This window comes from Boleophthalmus pectinirostris, unplaced genomic scaffold (assembly GCF_026225935.1).
Source record: "Boleophthalmus pectinirostris isolate CB_2022bp ecotype Guang Dong unplaced genomic scaffold, ASM2622593v1 HiC_scaffold_23, whole genome shotgun sequence".
NCBI classification, from domain to species: domain Eukaryota; kingdom Metazoa; phylum Chordata; class Actinopteri; order Gobiiformes; family Gobiidae; genus Boleophthalmus; species Boleophthalmus pectinirostris.
Genome location: NW_026571207.1, coordinates 29,289,706 through 29,305,625, shown reverse-complemented (window position 1 = coordinate 29,305,625; position 15,920 = coordinate 29,289,706). Strand labels below are relative to the sequence as shown.

The 15,920-nt window shown below is 35.9% G+C and overlaps 1 protein-coding gene across 1 annotated transcript; it reads left to right on the top strand.

Annotated features, from left to right (window-relative positions):
• Positions 1-646: 646 nt before the first annotated feature.
• Positions 647-12,285, top strand: apool (apolipoprotein O-like). The gene is made up of 15 exons (XM_055159451.1): positions 647-717; positions 1,685-1,777; positions 2,089-2,214; positions 3,843-3,897; positions 4,215-4,313; positions 4,711-4,802; positions 5,409-5,519; positions 6,626-6,809; positions 7,267-7,413; positions 7,804-7,938; positions 8,445-8,546; positions 8,982-9,080; positions 9,346-9,438; positions 10,267-10,416; positions 11,072-12,285. Exons 1-15 carry the CDS (start codon positions 706-708, stop codon positions 11,158-11,160), a joined length of 1,587 nt encoding a protein of 528 aa, XP_055015426.1. The 5' UTR covers positions 647-705; the 3' UTR covers positions 11,161-12,285.
• The last annotated feature ends 3,635 nt before the right edge of the window (positions 12,286-15,920 follow it).

The window sequence follows — 15,920 nt, the reverse complement described above, 5'->3', positions numbered from 1 at the left end:
AAAGACCTCTAAGCAAGGAAATGGTGAATAGAGCAATCAATATTCTCAGTGTTTCTCAAAATGTGGTACACACAGTAATCTGCAGTTTGAATATTTGTTTAATTTTGAGACAATTATTATTTATTCATTGGGTTAATATTTAAAATTACCTAATCCATGGTTTAGACTGATTTTAGCCCATGTTTATTCCTAAATTAGACCTGATATAGTCTTGGTTTAGATTCACTTGAAAAGCCAAATATTTTCTCAGATGGTACTTGATGTGAAAGAAAACAACGCCATATAGCTCCCAGACTTGACAAAAGCCCGCGTGTGGATCTGGGCCTAATCCAGGAGATAACCAGGAAAACAAGCCAATGTTTTTTTTGTAATTTTGTCAGTACATTAAACAGATAAAAATGCCATCCTGAAGTTTCAGTTGGCCCATTAGATATTCTGTAGTGTTCCAAGAATTTGGAACATCTGTGAAACTAGGGTGCCCATATGCTTAATGTTTTTTTCTCTAATGATTTATAATTCTGATAAGATACTATAAAAGGTTAATGTTCTTTTGAAAAGCCTGGCGCATTACCTCACTCTGTACAATGACATCATCTACCCACATCCACTGGTGCAGGCTCCTCTTTTGTCCAGCGGGGGGCACTGTAGGACAGAGGACTGGCTCAGTGACGCAGTGACGTGTGAGGAAGAAGACGGAGCACTGTCATGGCGGCCAAGGTGAATGCATGACTTTATCGATTTCTGCACATTTTTCCTCAAATTTACAACATATTCTCAATGAGAGTGTATATGCAAATTTAGCTCCACTTACCCTAGAGCCCCTGACGCAAACGTGATCCGATAGTGATGATATAAGCGTTAAAACTGCAGCTCATTGGCTGTGCGGTGTGTGTACAGTACAAGCTGTACTCTCCAGTCCAGGCTGGCTCCATACCTGACCACTTTCACTCATTTACAGTGTGCAAACAAGTGGCACTCTGCACGTATTTCCTGCCCTGCGTTAAATCATTTTATTAATCTGTAGCGCCAGGAGAACTATGGTGGCGCCAGTCCAGTGTAAACAAGTTTTATAACGCAGTTTCCCTCCTGCTTTATTGAACTGTGTTAATATAAATCAGTTATGATGGAGAGTAATGCCACTAATCCCAATGCAGTCTTCAGAATTATATGTAATACTGCTACTACTTCTCTTGGTTAGGTATTCTCACACACTAGTCTTTGTTGGTCCAAGAAAAGTTTTAGCTTAAATTGTATTAAACTGTTTTTATCTTGAGGTATAGGTTGCTGTAATTATTTTTGAGATGGTAGCCTGCTGTGTGTTATACATTAAGTTAAATTATAAGGAAAGTTGTGTGCCCTTTTGGTCTGGTCTAGACTGAAGTTGTTATAAATAGCCAGCAAGATACTGTATGTATGGCAAATGTTTAAGACAAATGATTCCTTGTGGATAAGGTTAATGATTTTATGAGGACCTTTACCCCTTCAAAATATAGACTAGCATTAGCTAGCATATTTAAATTTGAATTGTCATAATAAAATCAAGCTGGAATCCTTACACCTGAATTTGTTTCATGGCTACTGATGATTAGAATGGTAATATAACATAAACAAAACTAGATGCAGTAAACTACAAACAAGCTCAGCTGTCCCATAATGTCAAATGTATTTTTGTGTTTTGTCTCAGGTGGTGCTGGTGGCCGTCCCGGCAGTGCTTGGGGCTGCCTCCATCAGAATATACAGGGAAACACCTGAGGAGGGGCTCGTCACTAGAGAAAGAGTAAGATAAACACTAAAGACTATAGTGCAATTTCTACAAAATGAGACATGAGATTGGGTCCACGAAGACAAGACAAAACATAACAAAAATATATATATTTTTGTTGTCATTCTAGCACTGCTTTTGAGAACTACAACTTCTCAAAAAAACTCACACTTAACCCCAATCCAAATGTAAACACATAGATAAAAATCTCATATGTGTACAATAAATTTTGTCTCGTGAGATCTTGTGGCACAAGATCTTGTGTCAGTACCAATACAAGTTCCTGTTAAAAGTTTTGTAAATATTAAATTCCCTTTCCCTTGCAGTTGAATATCTACAAACCTCTACAGCCTTCGCCTCAGACAGTGGAGGTTTCAGAGGAGCCGGGGGTCATTGAAAGTGGGATAGCAGCAGCTAGACACACCATAGTGCCTGTGGTCCAGTCTATAAAGGTATTCCCTACAGTCTACAGTTATTTACTCTGTTCTGTTTACAAGTAATACCCAATGGACATGGCAATTTATCAAAGAAAACATGAATTGAATTGGTAGATTTTTAGTGATCACATAATGGTTAGAGCAGTGGACGCAGCATATACCACATTGCCTGGTGTTATGTGTGTGTTGGTGGTGGTTAGAGGGGGCAGATTGGCAGTCTCACTTCCAGTCTACCATGTCTGAGTGTAGAATTAATGAAAAATGTGCTGTAAAGCACTGTTGTTGTCTTCAAAGTACTATATAAATACAATGTGTTATCTTATTATAACTTAAAGCAGACATATTATACAAACTTGACGTTTCAGAGCTTTACACCCACTACACCCACTACTTTCTACTTACTTTGTTCTCCAGTTTTATTTTCTTAATCAGTGATACGTGTAGGATTTCACAGTGCTGTGTAGTCATTTTGGTACAAATGAAAAAAAAAAAGTCAGCTGCTTGCTAGCATGACGTGCAACTATCAGAGGCACTAACTCTTTGTTGTAATGACATTTACAGGGCATCGCAATTTTCTATTGCAGCATCTTTTATTAAATTATTTTATATGAATATCGCAACTTAGAATGTCCACATTATAAAATAATGATCCATGGATGTTATAGATTATCTATCTATCTATCTATCTATATATATATATATAGATAGATAGATAGATAGATAGATAGATAGATATAGATATATGTGTATATATACATATATATATAGATATATAGATAGAAGAGCACAGTAGGTTTTCTTTAATATCTTTATATTTTTGTTTATTGCATTAACATTGAGGTGTTACTCCAAAATCTGGTCTAACAGTTAAGTTCATAAGTTCATTAGACAGACACATATGCATTAAAAGGGGATGTTTGCGTTGCACACAACCTTACCAAGAACTCTCGGAAGTGGCTCAACCCCATATTTCCAGTGTACTGTAGCATCTATATGGCCCGATTAAAATCTGTCTTCTTTTTTTTTTGTTTTTTTTTTGTTTGCGGTTTCAGTTCACAATCCTACATACGACAATGTGCGATTTATCAAAAGTTCAGGGGCCAAACAGGAAACAGAAGCTGCAGCCGAATGAGGGCAGGTGTGAACATGTGGCCAGAAGATTACAACACATCCGAACCTGTGAAAAACATACACAAAAATAAAGCTGTTTTTGAATGAGTCTTGTTATACATGTCATTAAAGGGCCCATATGACGTTATTTTCTGATCTATGTTACAATGTTTTTTACTCAGTACAAACATATCTAGAGTTGTGTTTTGTTTCATTCACATATTATTTATACTTAAACTCTGCATATTTAGGCTGAGTTCTTCTCTCAAATAGAACACATTTAGACCAGGTATTGCCAAACTCTACTAAACAAAAGGCAAGTGGTTAACTAACATTTCATAGTGGAACTGAGCATTTTAAGCTTTGGAGATGTAGACAGACAGATAATAAAAAGTTAGACATGTGTGAATGAAACAAAAAACAACTCGGAGATGGTTTAATTGAGGTAACAGCATTCTAACATGGTTAAAAGCTCACAAGAGTCAGTTTTGCATAATAAAGGACCTTTAATTAATTATTTATTTTTCCTGCAGGGGGCTTACCTTTCTGTAAAAAGGGGAACTATAAATTGTTACCATGCTGGACAAGGTGAGTCAGCAGATCCTAGGCAATTTAAATAATCTTCAAAATGTACCTGTCAAAACAAATATAAATCATACAGTAAAATAAAAGTTAATATATTTAATTTCAATATATTTACATTTGCTGTCATAAGCAATTAAGAAATTACAAAGTTATGTAGTTGTCATTTGCAATTTGACTTTTATAGGGATAATTAGCTAAAATTCTATAAAGATTGTGTTTTCTATTCACACTGTGAAAAAGTGAACTTGAGTTCTAGAATTTTAATATTCTGGGGAATGTTGCTTCTTTTCCAGTAACTGATTTCTGTCCTGTTTTGATAGATGTGTATTATTACCTAAAAGATCCTCCTCCAGAGTTTGTGCCCAGATTTGGCACCATCACCATGGCTGGTCTGCTGGGCATGTTTCTGGCCCGTAAAGGTAATTTAATCTTCAATTAAAGGGACAATATTCCGATCTAATTTATACTGTCCACATTATAAAAAACAATTTAGGTTCTCATTAGAGAGATCTTCTCTCAAATCGAAAACATCCACCTTGTGATGTCATGTAATACAGGAAGTGCTCCACTGTGTTTTGAAACTCCACACCTTCATTAAAATCATTTGGAAGATTTTAGCTACAACTTCATGACATCACAAGGTGGAACAGAGCATTTTGAACCTTGGAGATTTAGACAGACTAATAATAAAGCATTACTCAAACATGTGTGAATTAAACAAAACACAACTCCAGGTATGCTCCAAGTAACAACATTGTAACATGACTTAAAGCTCATAAGAGTTAATTTAACTTATTCCCTCTGTTGCTCTCCCAGGGTCACGCCTCCAAAGGGTTGCTGTTCCCATGAGTTTGATGACTGCTGGAGCTTCAGTGTGTTATCCTGCCCAAGCCGTAACTGTTGTAAAGGTATGTATCACTATAATAAAGACCTATATCTCATTAGCTCCACACATATTGTCCCCTCTCATACTCTAATGTTGCACTGGTATTTGCTTCCACTTGGTTCTTACCCCGTACAGCACCTATGGAGAAAATGCAGCATCACGTTACAGTTTTCAATAGGGCTGCAGCAAAAATTGGAACATTTTGTGATATGGCTGTTATGCAGTGTGATGTCGATACTGCTACTACTTCAGTTATAATTAAAAAGAAAACATAACTGTCAAAAACTTAACAGGCCAAACCAGCACGAAATCCAGGCAAATTTTTGACTAAGAAAGGAAAATTATTAATAAAAACATATACTTTTTAGCAACAGTGCATTTTTCAGGTGGTCGAATATGTTGCCATTTCAATTACTGTGTTAGTCAATATCGCGATATCGATACTTTTGCAATATATTGTGCATCCCATTCTCATCCAGTTAAATGCATATAGAAATTTAAAGTGCATTTCCCTGAACTAGAAGAAATAACTTGTGTATTTCCAATCTATATCTTGTCTTTGAATTTTACTCGCTTAGTCATCATGATGCCTTATTTTTGTTTTGACTGATTTTATTCCTCTTGAAAGATCACAGGGAAAAAGATTTACGCAGCAGGGCAGTGGAGCGGTGCTACTGTGTCCTCACTGCTTTCATCTCCACCTAAACCTCCACCAGCTCCTGAGGCTCCTTCGTCACCGGTGAGACAGCATGTTGAGTCACCGCAGTGTCATAATGTTTGACTAATATCAGTACGACAGTTTAACACCTTTCATGCACAAACCTCCCACTATAACATTTCCATACTTTTGCATTTACTGGTTTTGAAGAACAGCTTTTCATGTTTTTGTGTTTTTGATAATAGAAATGGTTGGAAGAAAATTTTGATAACGGGCCCGTGACTCATCCGCCTGTTTCCAGTAGCTTCTCTAACCACGGATGACCTCAAAAAATGTCAAAAACAGGATATTAATTTTCCAGTTTTCTGTTAATGTCAGCGTTCACTTTGAGAGTGCTTTAAATGTTAACTGAAGGAAGTTTGCACATATCGTTATTCTAAAAAAAAAAAATACAAACTTGATTGTCGCCCTTGGAGATTTTATTATTTTAGGCTGGAATAACATTAAACTTCTCCATGGTGACAAGCAAGTAATGGCACCATACTAGACAGTAGTTACAGGTCAGGTCTGTGGAGAGGCAAACTAGGTCACAGTATGAATGAATGGTAGGTATTTTTGAGCAATAAGACCTGTGATTGGATGAAATGCAAGATTGATAGGTTTAATGCCATACAGTGGAACATTCCAGACAAAACAATAAACTTTGCGTAGGCAGGAAGAAAAATTAAATTAACTTGGACCTTTAACTTTGAAAGAACATTGCCAAAGCCTGCTCTGTGTATAGACCAATGTACTGTACAATTCAGACATCAGCATTGTCATATGCTGTATTATGCACAATTGACCTTTTGTTCAGTAGTGATGGACAATTCCAGGGCTGAACTTATCCAAATGATTCCAGTGAAGGTGTATGGAGCATACAGTTTGAGAGAAGTTGTCTAAATATTCAGGGTCTGTGTGATAAACATGTGTGAATGAACAAAACACAACTCCAGGCATGGTTTTAGTGGTGTAAAGTGTCTGAATGTGAAAAGACAATCTAGTTACATAACCACATTGTCACACGATCACCTACATTTAGAGTAAGATGGTTGTTTTTCAGTATCCTTGTAACTATGTCTATTGCTTTTCAAACAAATGCATCTGCTGTCTTATATTTGGAGTGTTTTCTGTTGTTTATTTTTTAGGAAGAGAAAGTGCCGACCCCAGAGCCTGCTGCTGTAGTTGAAGAGTCCGTCCCATCCACAGAAGCGCCAATCCAGAGTTCTCCAGTCCCAGAGACAGAACAAACATCTGAATCTGCTCCAGAAGAACCAGCTCCTACTGTGGAGTCTACAACAGCAGACCATTCATCTACAGAACCAACCACAGGTATAACTATGAAATACATTCTAAAAATAGGTGTGAACTATGTTGAATTTTACAACCAAGGCTTATTTTCGTGTTTCAATTGTTGTATTACAGTTGTAAACCATATTTCATTGTCAATATAAACAAAGCCTAAGTTACAACTAAATCATATTTATGCTAGGAAAAAATATGGGACAGGAAAGAGGTTTTAACCAGTTGTTTTCAAATTTAGAAAGGTATTTTGACATTTAAAGGTGCACCATGTAATGTTTTCTGGTGGACCATTCAAAGATCTGCTGTTGTTTTGTTGTAGATGTTGTAAATTCAGTTGCAGCAGAGCCAGAGACACTACCTCCTCCCGAAGATTTACCTGCTGCTGTTGAGAGCGAAAAGCCACCAGAGTCCAGCCCTGAACCAGAAGGAGCCCCCTCTGACCCTGCCCCCTCTGACTCTGCCCCCTCTGATCTTGCCCCCTCAGACCCTGCCCCCTCTGACCCTGCCCCCTCTGACCCCGCCCCGTCTGAACCCACAGTGAGTGTAGAACCAGAGGTGGTCAAGTCCACTCCAGCTGAGGACACTGCCACCATCTTGGAATCACCGGCTCCATCAACAGAGCAGCCCAAAGGTAACATAAATATTTATATTATTGATATTGAAATTGAATTATGCTACTAAAATCTTTATTGTAATTGCCTTCATTAAAGAAACTGAAGTCAGTTTTTCATGTAGTAGAGTTAAACTTTGCCATAATATTTAAAAGCTGCTCTTTGGATAAAATCATAAAATGTCTGCATCTTTTTTAAAAACAATTCCATCAAAGATGAATCTGGGAGTAGAGCTGTTCACAGGCTAGTTGTTAATGGAAGGTGCATGATACCCAATCTCCCCTTAAAGATTAAGGTAACATTTAAAAGTAGCAGTAAAAAATAGATAGTTGTTTGTATTTTGTCATATTGAATCTCTCTGATGCCATGTTATGATGATGGTGCTTCATTATTTTGTCTTGCATTCACAGAGACAGTATCAGAACCAGAGCCAGTAGTGGTGGTTGAACCTGTAATCTCCTCAGAGCCTCTTCCAGAAGAGCCCCAGACAGTTTCAGCAGAGGAGACCACACCCCCCACCCCTCCACCTGCAGAGGAGCCAAAAGGTACAGGCTGGATTACACCAACAAGGATTTATCCTGATTTCTGTTCAGTAAAGTCACTCATGCTTTATAGTATAGAAGTAACACTATTCAGATTAATCTATTGTTATTTATTTTGTTATCTTAATTCGTTTTAACCAAGTTTTATTATTTAACAATAATCTGTGTTCAAACTACAGACACCGAAGGCTTATTTGTAATTTGCAAAAGTCATACCTAAAAATATTCTATTAGAAGAATCTATGGGGGATATTTTCTAGATTGCAATTATAGATTGGTAAATATAGGAAAATAAATGAATAAATTAGTCAGTTTGCTATAAATGTTACTATATTCAATGGTTAGCATGTGGCAGTGTAGTTATGAGCTTTGTCCTCAAGATGGCACTGTTTTTTCATGTGTATTTACTCCTAGTTTATTACATAACTATGTACAAAATGTGCTCTTAACCAACACACATTTTTAACTTTACACATTTTTATCTGGTTGTGTCTTTATTTTCAAATTAGTTGTTGAATCTCCTGAACCAGAGGCAACAGTGGAGCCAGTTTTAACTATTACAGAAGAAGCTCCAGTCCCTGCCCCTTTGACTGATACACCCCAGGAAACAGGTAATGGTAGAACAATAGTATAATGCTCCAAAATACTGCTCAGTGTGCTTTGGTGCTGGGTTTTCCACTAGACACAAAATCAATCAAAATCAGAATACAATTTATTTCCGTTGTCAGTACACAAAATTCACAAATGCTGCTTGGAATGTTCCACAGTTTGGCATTATACATTATACTCCGGAGACAGCAGGTGAGGAGAGGCGAGCCCACTCGCAGTAAGAATGAGAGTCAGTAAAAACTTGCTATTGTGTAATAATACTCATTCAAAGATGGGTACTTTGAATGGCATACTCGACATTCTAGACAATGCAACAACATCTCCATGGAGACAATCAGATGGCGGAAGTTACACAGTGCACCTTTTAAACACATAGTAAATCTATCTTTTAATCTTGTATTATTCATGTTTTGTGTGTTTCTTTTATTCCCTTGTAGTAGCATCAGCTGAACCAGAGCCAGAGATAGTAGTTGTTGTTGTAGAGACCCCAGTCACATCACCACCTCCTGAAGACCTTCCTGCAGAAACCCCCAAAGGTACTGCATTTAAAGAGTCTCTTCTATCACACAAAGTAGCAATTACAGTTCATCCTAAATCATTTTCTTCACTAATGGTTCAAAATCAAGCGCAAGCCCTTTAACCCTTTATATTTTTAGTGGTAAATAATTATACAAACTTACTTAGTGGTTGCTTGTACTTGGAGACAAGTAGAGCTAACATTTTATACAAGAGCAGTTTGCATTCTTATGACTCTGCATTATTATTACTTTTTTATTTCTCTCTTTTTTTTTTTATTCCCAGAATCATCTGAGCCAGTAGAGGAATTGGCTCCTGAGCCTCCAGCTGCAGAAGCCCCTCCCCCCTCTGAAGCCCCTCCTGCTGAAAGTGCCAAAGGTAATTATTTATGTATTAGTTTATTTGAATGAGAACAATCCTCATTAATAAACATTTATGTAAATGTGCAGGTTTAAACTATACAGCTCATTTTCAACTGTAATCCTCAGGCCAAGTGTAGAATGCTAGCATATAAGGATACTCAATAAATTGTCCCTTTTGGATTACAGGGTTCTATCTGAATTTTTTTGTCTAAATGTTATTCAGAGTTATTCATATAATATTAAGGTATACGTTATTGATCCCATCTTGAGGGGAATTCTAGTTCCTGAATGCCTTCTGTTCACATTTTGTAGCATTTGTTGCATTTTTTAGGTTTAGATGAGCAAAAATCCAATTCCCTGTACCACTCAAAACCTAAATATTTAAGTATTTCATAAACACCGCAAACACATATAGAGCCCTATACTTCTAAGGGGACAAATAGTTATAACAGTTATAGTTAATAGTATAGTTAATAGTTAATAGTATAATACTTAACAGAATGCCATCTTGACTGGATATCCAGACACAGCCAAAATAAAAAGGCCTCTTGAATCAAATTACAAAAGAAAATCCTCTCATAATGAATAAACACATGATTCATTTGTACTATAGCAGAAACAACTATCTTTTAGAAAACAGTGTTTTTTGCTTTCAAATATTACTTTCAGACACTGCATATATTAAGAATTTAATGACAAATTTATACATTCTTAAGGATAGTAAAAGCTATTCTACCTATCCCATAAATATAATGCAAATCCACAGTCATTTTAATAGAATGCAAACAATTACTTATAATTATATCAGCCATCACTATAGCAACATCTGTATTTGTATCCGCAGAGACAGTAGTTGAACCACAGTTAGTTGAAAAAGAGTTGGTTGAACCTACAGCCTCCTCAGAACCTGCTCCATCTGAAGAAACACCAACAGACGAAACCACAGCCCCAACGCCTACAGCTACTGAGGAACCGGCACCTGAGATTAGCAAAGGTACCTACTGATAACTCATCATTGTAATTATTAATATGTGATTATGTGTATAAGTTATATTGTTTTTTTAAAGGATGTATTCAATCAAAGAAATTGTACAGCCTCTACAATATGTCATAAACTACACTCACATATTCATTCCTTATTTATATGCAAACGTAATTTCCAAAATGAAAGTCCAAGGATACTATTGTCAATATCCATTTAGATAGATAAATACTTTTTGATCCCTAAAGGAAATTCAATAATTTATCATAATTTACCTGCCCAAAACTCCTATAAATAGTAACATTGAGATACTAATCAATACCAAAATTAGTCTCAAATCTGAAAACTGATTTTAGCTAAAACTGACAAAAATTACATATATGAGACACATTTTGATATTTCCTGAAGTGTTTCTGAATGTATTTGATGTACTCTATAAAATAAGGGTTAGGGTTAGGGTTATGGATTAGGATTATGATAATACATCGTATTAACGAAACAGCTATTTTATTCAGAAAATTACATTGTATAAAAATATCCTCGGTGTCTAAATTGAGTTTGAACATATGTCATGACAAGAGTACAGAACATTGTGTACCGTATCATTGCAGCAGCTCATTCCTTTTGTATCTGTAACTGTTGTTGCGTTTGCTTTTCTTCCCTCCAGGGGGCGATGCCTTCAAAGCAGATCCTGCTCTTATGGACTTTGGACAGTCAAACCCAGAGGACGCAGACCTGTACAGCACCAGGAGCTGAACCAGGACTACATTACAACAAACAGCACTGCCACATTTCCCATTCAAACTCTGACGCTGTTTTACATCAACAGTTTGGATACTATAAGGACTTCTGTTTCTGTAGTTCAATTCAAAGTAAATATTTATGTAGAGTTTATACAGATTTAATACAAAACGATTTCAATCATATTTATGTTGTGGTTTGCAATCAAAATGTAACTGTACGTGATTTTCTCAGGTTTCTTTACAATCATCAGTTGAAATATTTTGTACTTCATTTTCAAATTTCTTGCTTTAAATTTTCAAGTGTCTTCTGAATAAATTTGGCAAAATGAACAAAAACCTTTATGTCAGTTAAATCTAAAACTGGTCTAAAAAAATAACATCCCAAAAACCGTAACCCGGATTAAACCAGATCTCGTTCTAGATTATAATACAAAAACTCGTGAGCATTGTCGTGGAACTACCATTTTTAGTTATTTAAATCTGAACTTAAAATTGTTTCAGGATTCAGTTCAACTAAAGTGGCTAAAGGTGCACTTTTTCTGGAGAGGATCAGCAACCTGTTTGTCCCCATGGAAATTCTTAAGTTTATGTCCAGACAGTGGAACATTCTCGGCACAAGTTACACAGTACAACTTAAAATTTTATGGCAAAAACCACAATAATATTTGATACTCAGTGTTTTGATTGAAAAAGTGAACATATTCTGTATTTGCAATTGCATCTGCTTAAATGATCATGATTCTCAGTTTTGGGAGTAAATTATCATCGTTGTCATTTCCAAATCATTTCTCACTTTTTATATTTGTACAGTACAGGGCCATGGACATATGTTTGTAGCAGACGCGCATTAAAATGAAGTTTGCTAATCTGCATAATTTACTGGAAACATGGAAAGTTGGTCCTCCCACCAGTGTTTTTCATTTACAGATGGGAGATGGAAAGTCTGCGTCAGTTTAACAGAGAATCCCTCAGTGACAGCATTTATATTTATTGTAATTTAGCCCATTGTTTCTGTGAAAATGGAATTGCTGCACATATGCTTGTAATTACGGCAAGACTGGTTTCAGTTTGGTGATCAGAAAAAAAGGAAATTGTGGATTTATCGACGCAGAAATAAATCTATATTTTCACAAGTTTATTTTGTGTCTTTGCAATGATCATGCTGTTTAAAGAATCATTGGATATGGATCATTACTGCTCTATTCAGCATAATACACAACGTTACCAATAGAGATTTATTTTTAAACATTAGAGTCTATTTTTGTTCATGAAAACACATTGCAATGAAAAGTTAGATCAGTACTCTTAATTTAGTGCAGATGTAACATGTAACATCACAATCCCGGAGGGAAATTTGTCTTGGACTGGAGTACAAACATCTGCAAACACAACAAATGGTAAATGGTCACATTTGTATATAACTCTTCCACCTTCAAGGCGCTCAAAGCATTTTACATCAAAGAACTCTCATTCAGACATTCAGACTCAGACACACACATTCACAGCAGAGCAAAAAGACAAGGACACAACAATAGTATTGATCTGTGGGAGGTGGAGTCGCACCACCAACCTGTGGGTCAAAGGATCTGACCGCTCAATTATGTTTATGTCAAGATTTGAAACGCCAACCTTTAAACAAACTGTGATCCATCATTGTTTCCTAACCACCTCCCAGCTCCATGGACGCCAGCTTCAGTTCACTTTGTACTGAAAAAAATTGCCCCTCTCTCTGTAACTTCTGCTCTCATTCTCTTAATTTTGGTCTTAACTTTTTTGGACTAACCAGCTCTACATGACACTGGTGTTTTTATTTAGCTGTTTTGTCCATAAATTAATTCCTATTCCTAATATGTAACTTTGCACCAAATTCGCTCCTATAACCGCTGGCATTGTGAGCTTCATTTGGCTTATACAGTCTATGGAACAGAAGAATATTGCAATATCAATTTAGCTTCATGTCACTAATTGTTCCTACTTGCATGTCTGAAGTTTGCCCAATAATTTTCTAACTTAGGAATGGCATTACACTGAATATCATACACTCTGCATTTTATCCATTCTATATTTGGGCCCAAACACTGCATTGTGGTACCTGGACTACAGCCACAAGAAACATTTAAAATACATAGTTAGCTCCAGGCCAAATTCCAACCGCTCAGGTCAGACTGATAATACTCTAAGATATTGAAAGATCCCTATCAGTAAAGACAAACACATCAGTCTAATGGACATAGCAGAAATAAGAACACATGTCTGAGGCATTTCTATATTATATACATGTATAAATGCTTTTTTAAAATTGCATGTCCTAGTATACTGTATTTGGTGATCACGTGTTTTTGCTTGTTTTCTGCTTGTACACAGAATTACCAGGCTATCCCTTGCATCTTTTTAAACTGCTCCTTTGGGACTTTGGGGACAACTGGAGCTTATAAACCCAGCAAGACCAGACCGGGATCACGGCCCCAGAGACCAAGTATGTACTACACATTTTTATCACAGTAACGTACAATGGAAGGAGGGATGGCCACTTCCTGTTACATGGATACAGATATATATATATGTAAGAACAGTTTGTGCTGGTCGGGTTTGTGGGTTGGGGTCAAGGCACTGGAGAGCTGTTGGTCAAATGAACCTAATTTTTACTTATAATTGAATTTAGTATTGTTAGAAATTGAGGTCATAAAAACAGAGAGTTCCACACCAGATTAGAGCCAAACAGTTAGTTCCCATCTACAGTCCCTGATTTACAGAAATAAATGACACAATAAAACACAATACACACATTCAATACAACCACACACCTCAATATAACATGAGATATTAACAAAACCATGACATTTCTACATTTCACTTTTACATCAGTCCATAGCTTACAAAAATGTAAAAGCCCTCTTTCAGTAAGAATCCTTTCTTTTTTTTTTTTTTTTTTGCATTCAGTAAATGCAACATTTTCCATAAAGCAACGGAAATACATAGTGCACGTTTAACCCAGCAACGTTTTAGGCTGCTATATCTCTACCTCTAATCTTCAATTTAAGATTTAAGTTTTCAAATGCACAATGCGATTTGGAAATAATAATAATAATAATAATAATAATAATAATTAATTATTATTATTATTATTATTATTATTATTATTATTATTATTATTATTTATTTCTGAATAATTTACTGTTTTAATTGATGACTTATGATGTCATGTAGTAATAAAGGAAGTGCTTGACTTTGTTTTTAAACTAGACACCTTCATGAGAATCATTTTGATCAATTCAGTCCTGGAATTTCCAATCTCTACTGAACTAAAGGTGAAAGGTAGCTGTAAACTTGAAAGCTACCGCTTCAGGACATAAAGAGGTGGAACAAAGCATTTTGAACTTTGTAGACAGACTAATAATTAAAGATTACTCAAACATGTGTGAATGAGATCAAACTGGTATGTTTTTGATGAGGTAACAACATTCTAACAGTACATTTTGAGTAATTCAGCACCTTTCACACAGCAATGTTTTTAGCTACATCTCTGCTTCGTATTCTAGTGTGAGGCTTGTGGACCTGGCAGCTTGCTTCCATCCGTTCCATATGTTCTGAATGGGGACATCATTGCAGAGTTGTCCTCCCATTCCCCTTTAATAACATTAGTAAGTCTACATGGAACTTTAAAACACTCTGAACCACGGATGAGAAAGCAGGACATCTGGGGATTCATGCAAAGGTTCATTCTCACAACATGTTCGGAAAATTAAATATTGTGGCTTTTTATTTGGAGCCAATGTTACTCGTTTTACTGCAAGCTGTGGTGATAACTAGAGCCAGGCAGGGTTCACACTTACCCTGGAAAACTGGAACCATAGCAATGAACTTGTGTAATTATAATAATATTAGAGAATTTAAGTGAAGAGTGTTTAAAGTGTGCACTAAATAACTTTTGTCACTTGCTTGTTTCCATGGATATATCATTGCACTGACTGGAATGTTCCACAGTATGACATTAAACAGCACCAACTTACATTTATTCAATTACAGGTGGTTTTAGAGCTCAGAAATACTTAAAAAAAAACAGGCAGTCTGACAGTGAGTGGGGTCACCCCTCCACAGAGCTTACCAGTAATTTGGTCTGGTTTGGTCTCCATGAAAATACAAAGGTTTAATGCCATACTGTGAAACATTCCAGATAAAGCAGTAACGTCTTCATGGGGGAAAGTATCTGACAGACCTTCCACCAGACAAGTTACACAATGCACCTTTAAGTAAAAGTACAGATATTAGAGCAATAAAATACTTGACTAAAAGTGTCACATGAAAAAAATAAATAATAATAATAAGTAAAAGTATTGAAGTAACTGTATTTATAGTGCTCTACAGTGAATGTAGTTTAAGAATAAAAAGATCACTTAACCTTCAAATGTAGTGATTTTAATAAAGATTTGTGCTGGATTTAATCAATTGTTTCTTTTTGTTTTGTTTTTTGTTGTTGTTGTTTTTTCTTTTCTTTTCTTTTAGCTGTATATTCTTGTTTGCTCAAAATATAAACCTGTTAAAAATGATCTTTTCGGCAGGTCTCAAACTATAGTAAAAATTACATTTGCTTTTCATTTGCTTTTCAGTTCAGTATAGTTAGTGGAGTAGAAAAGTACAGATACTTGCTGTCAAATAGTGGTAATAGTAGTGAGGTAAAGTAAACAGTATCCACTTTAAATTGTCTTTCTACTTGAAGTATAGACACCTAAAGTTTTTACGTACGTACAGTATTTTACTACTTTTACATTGTTA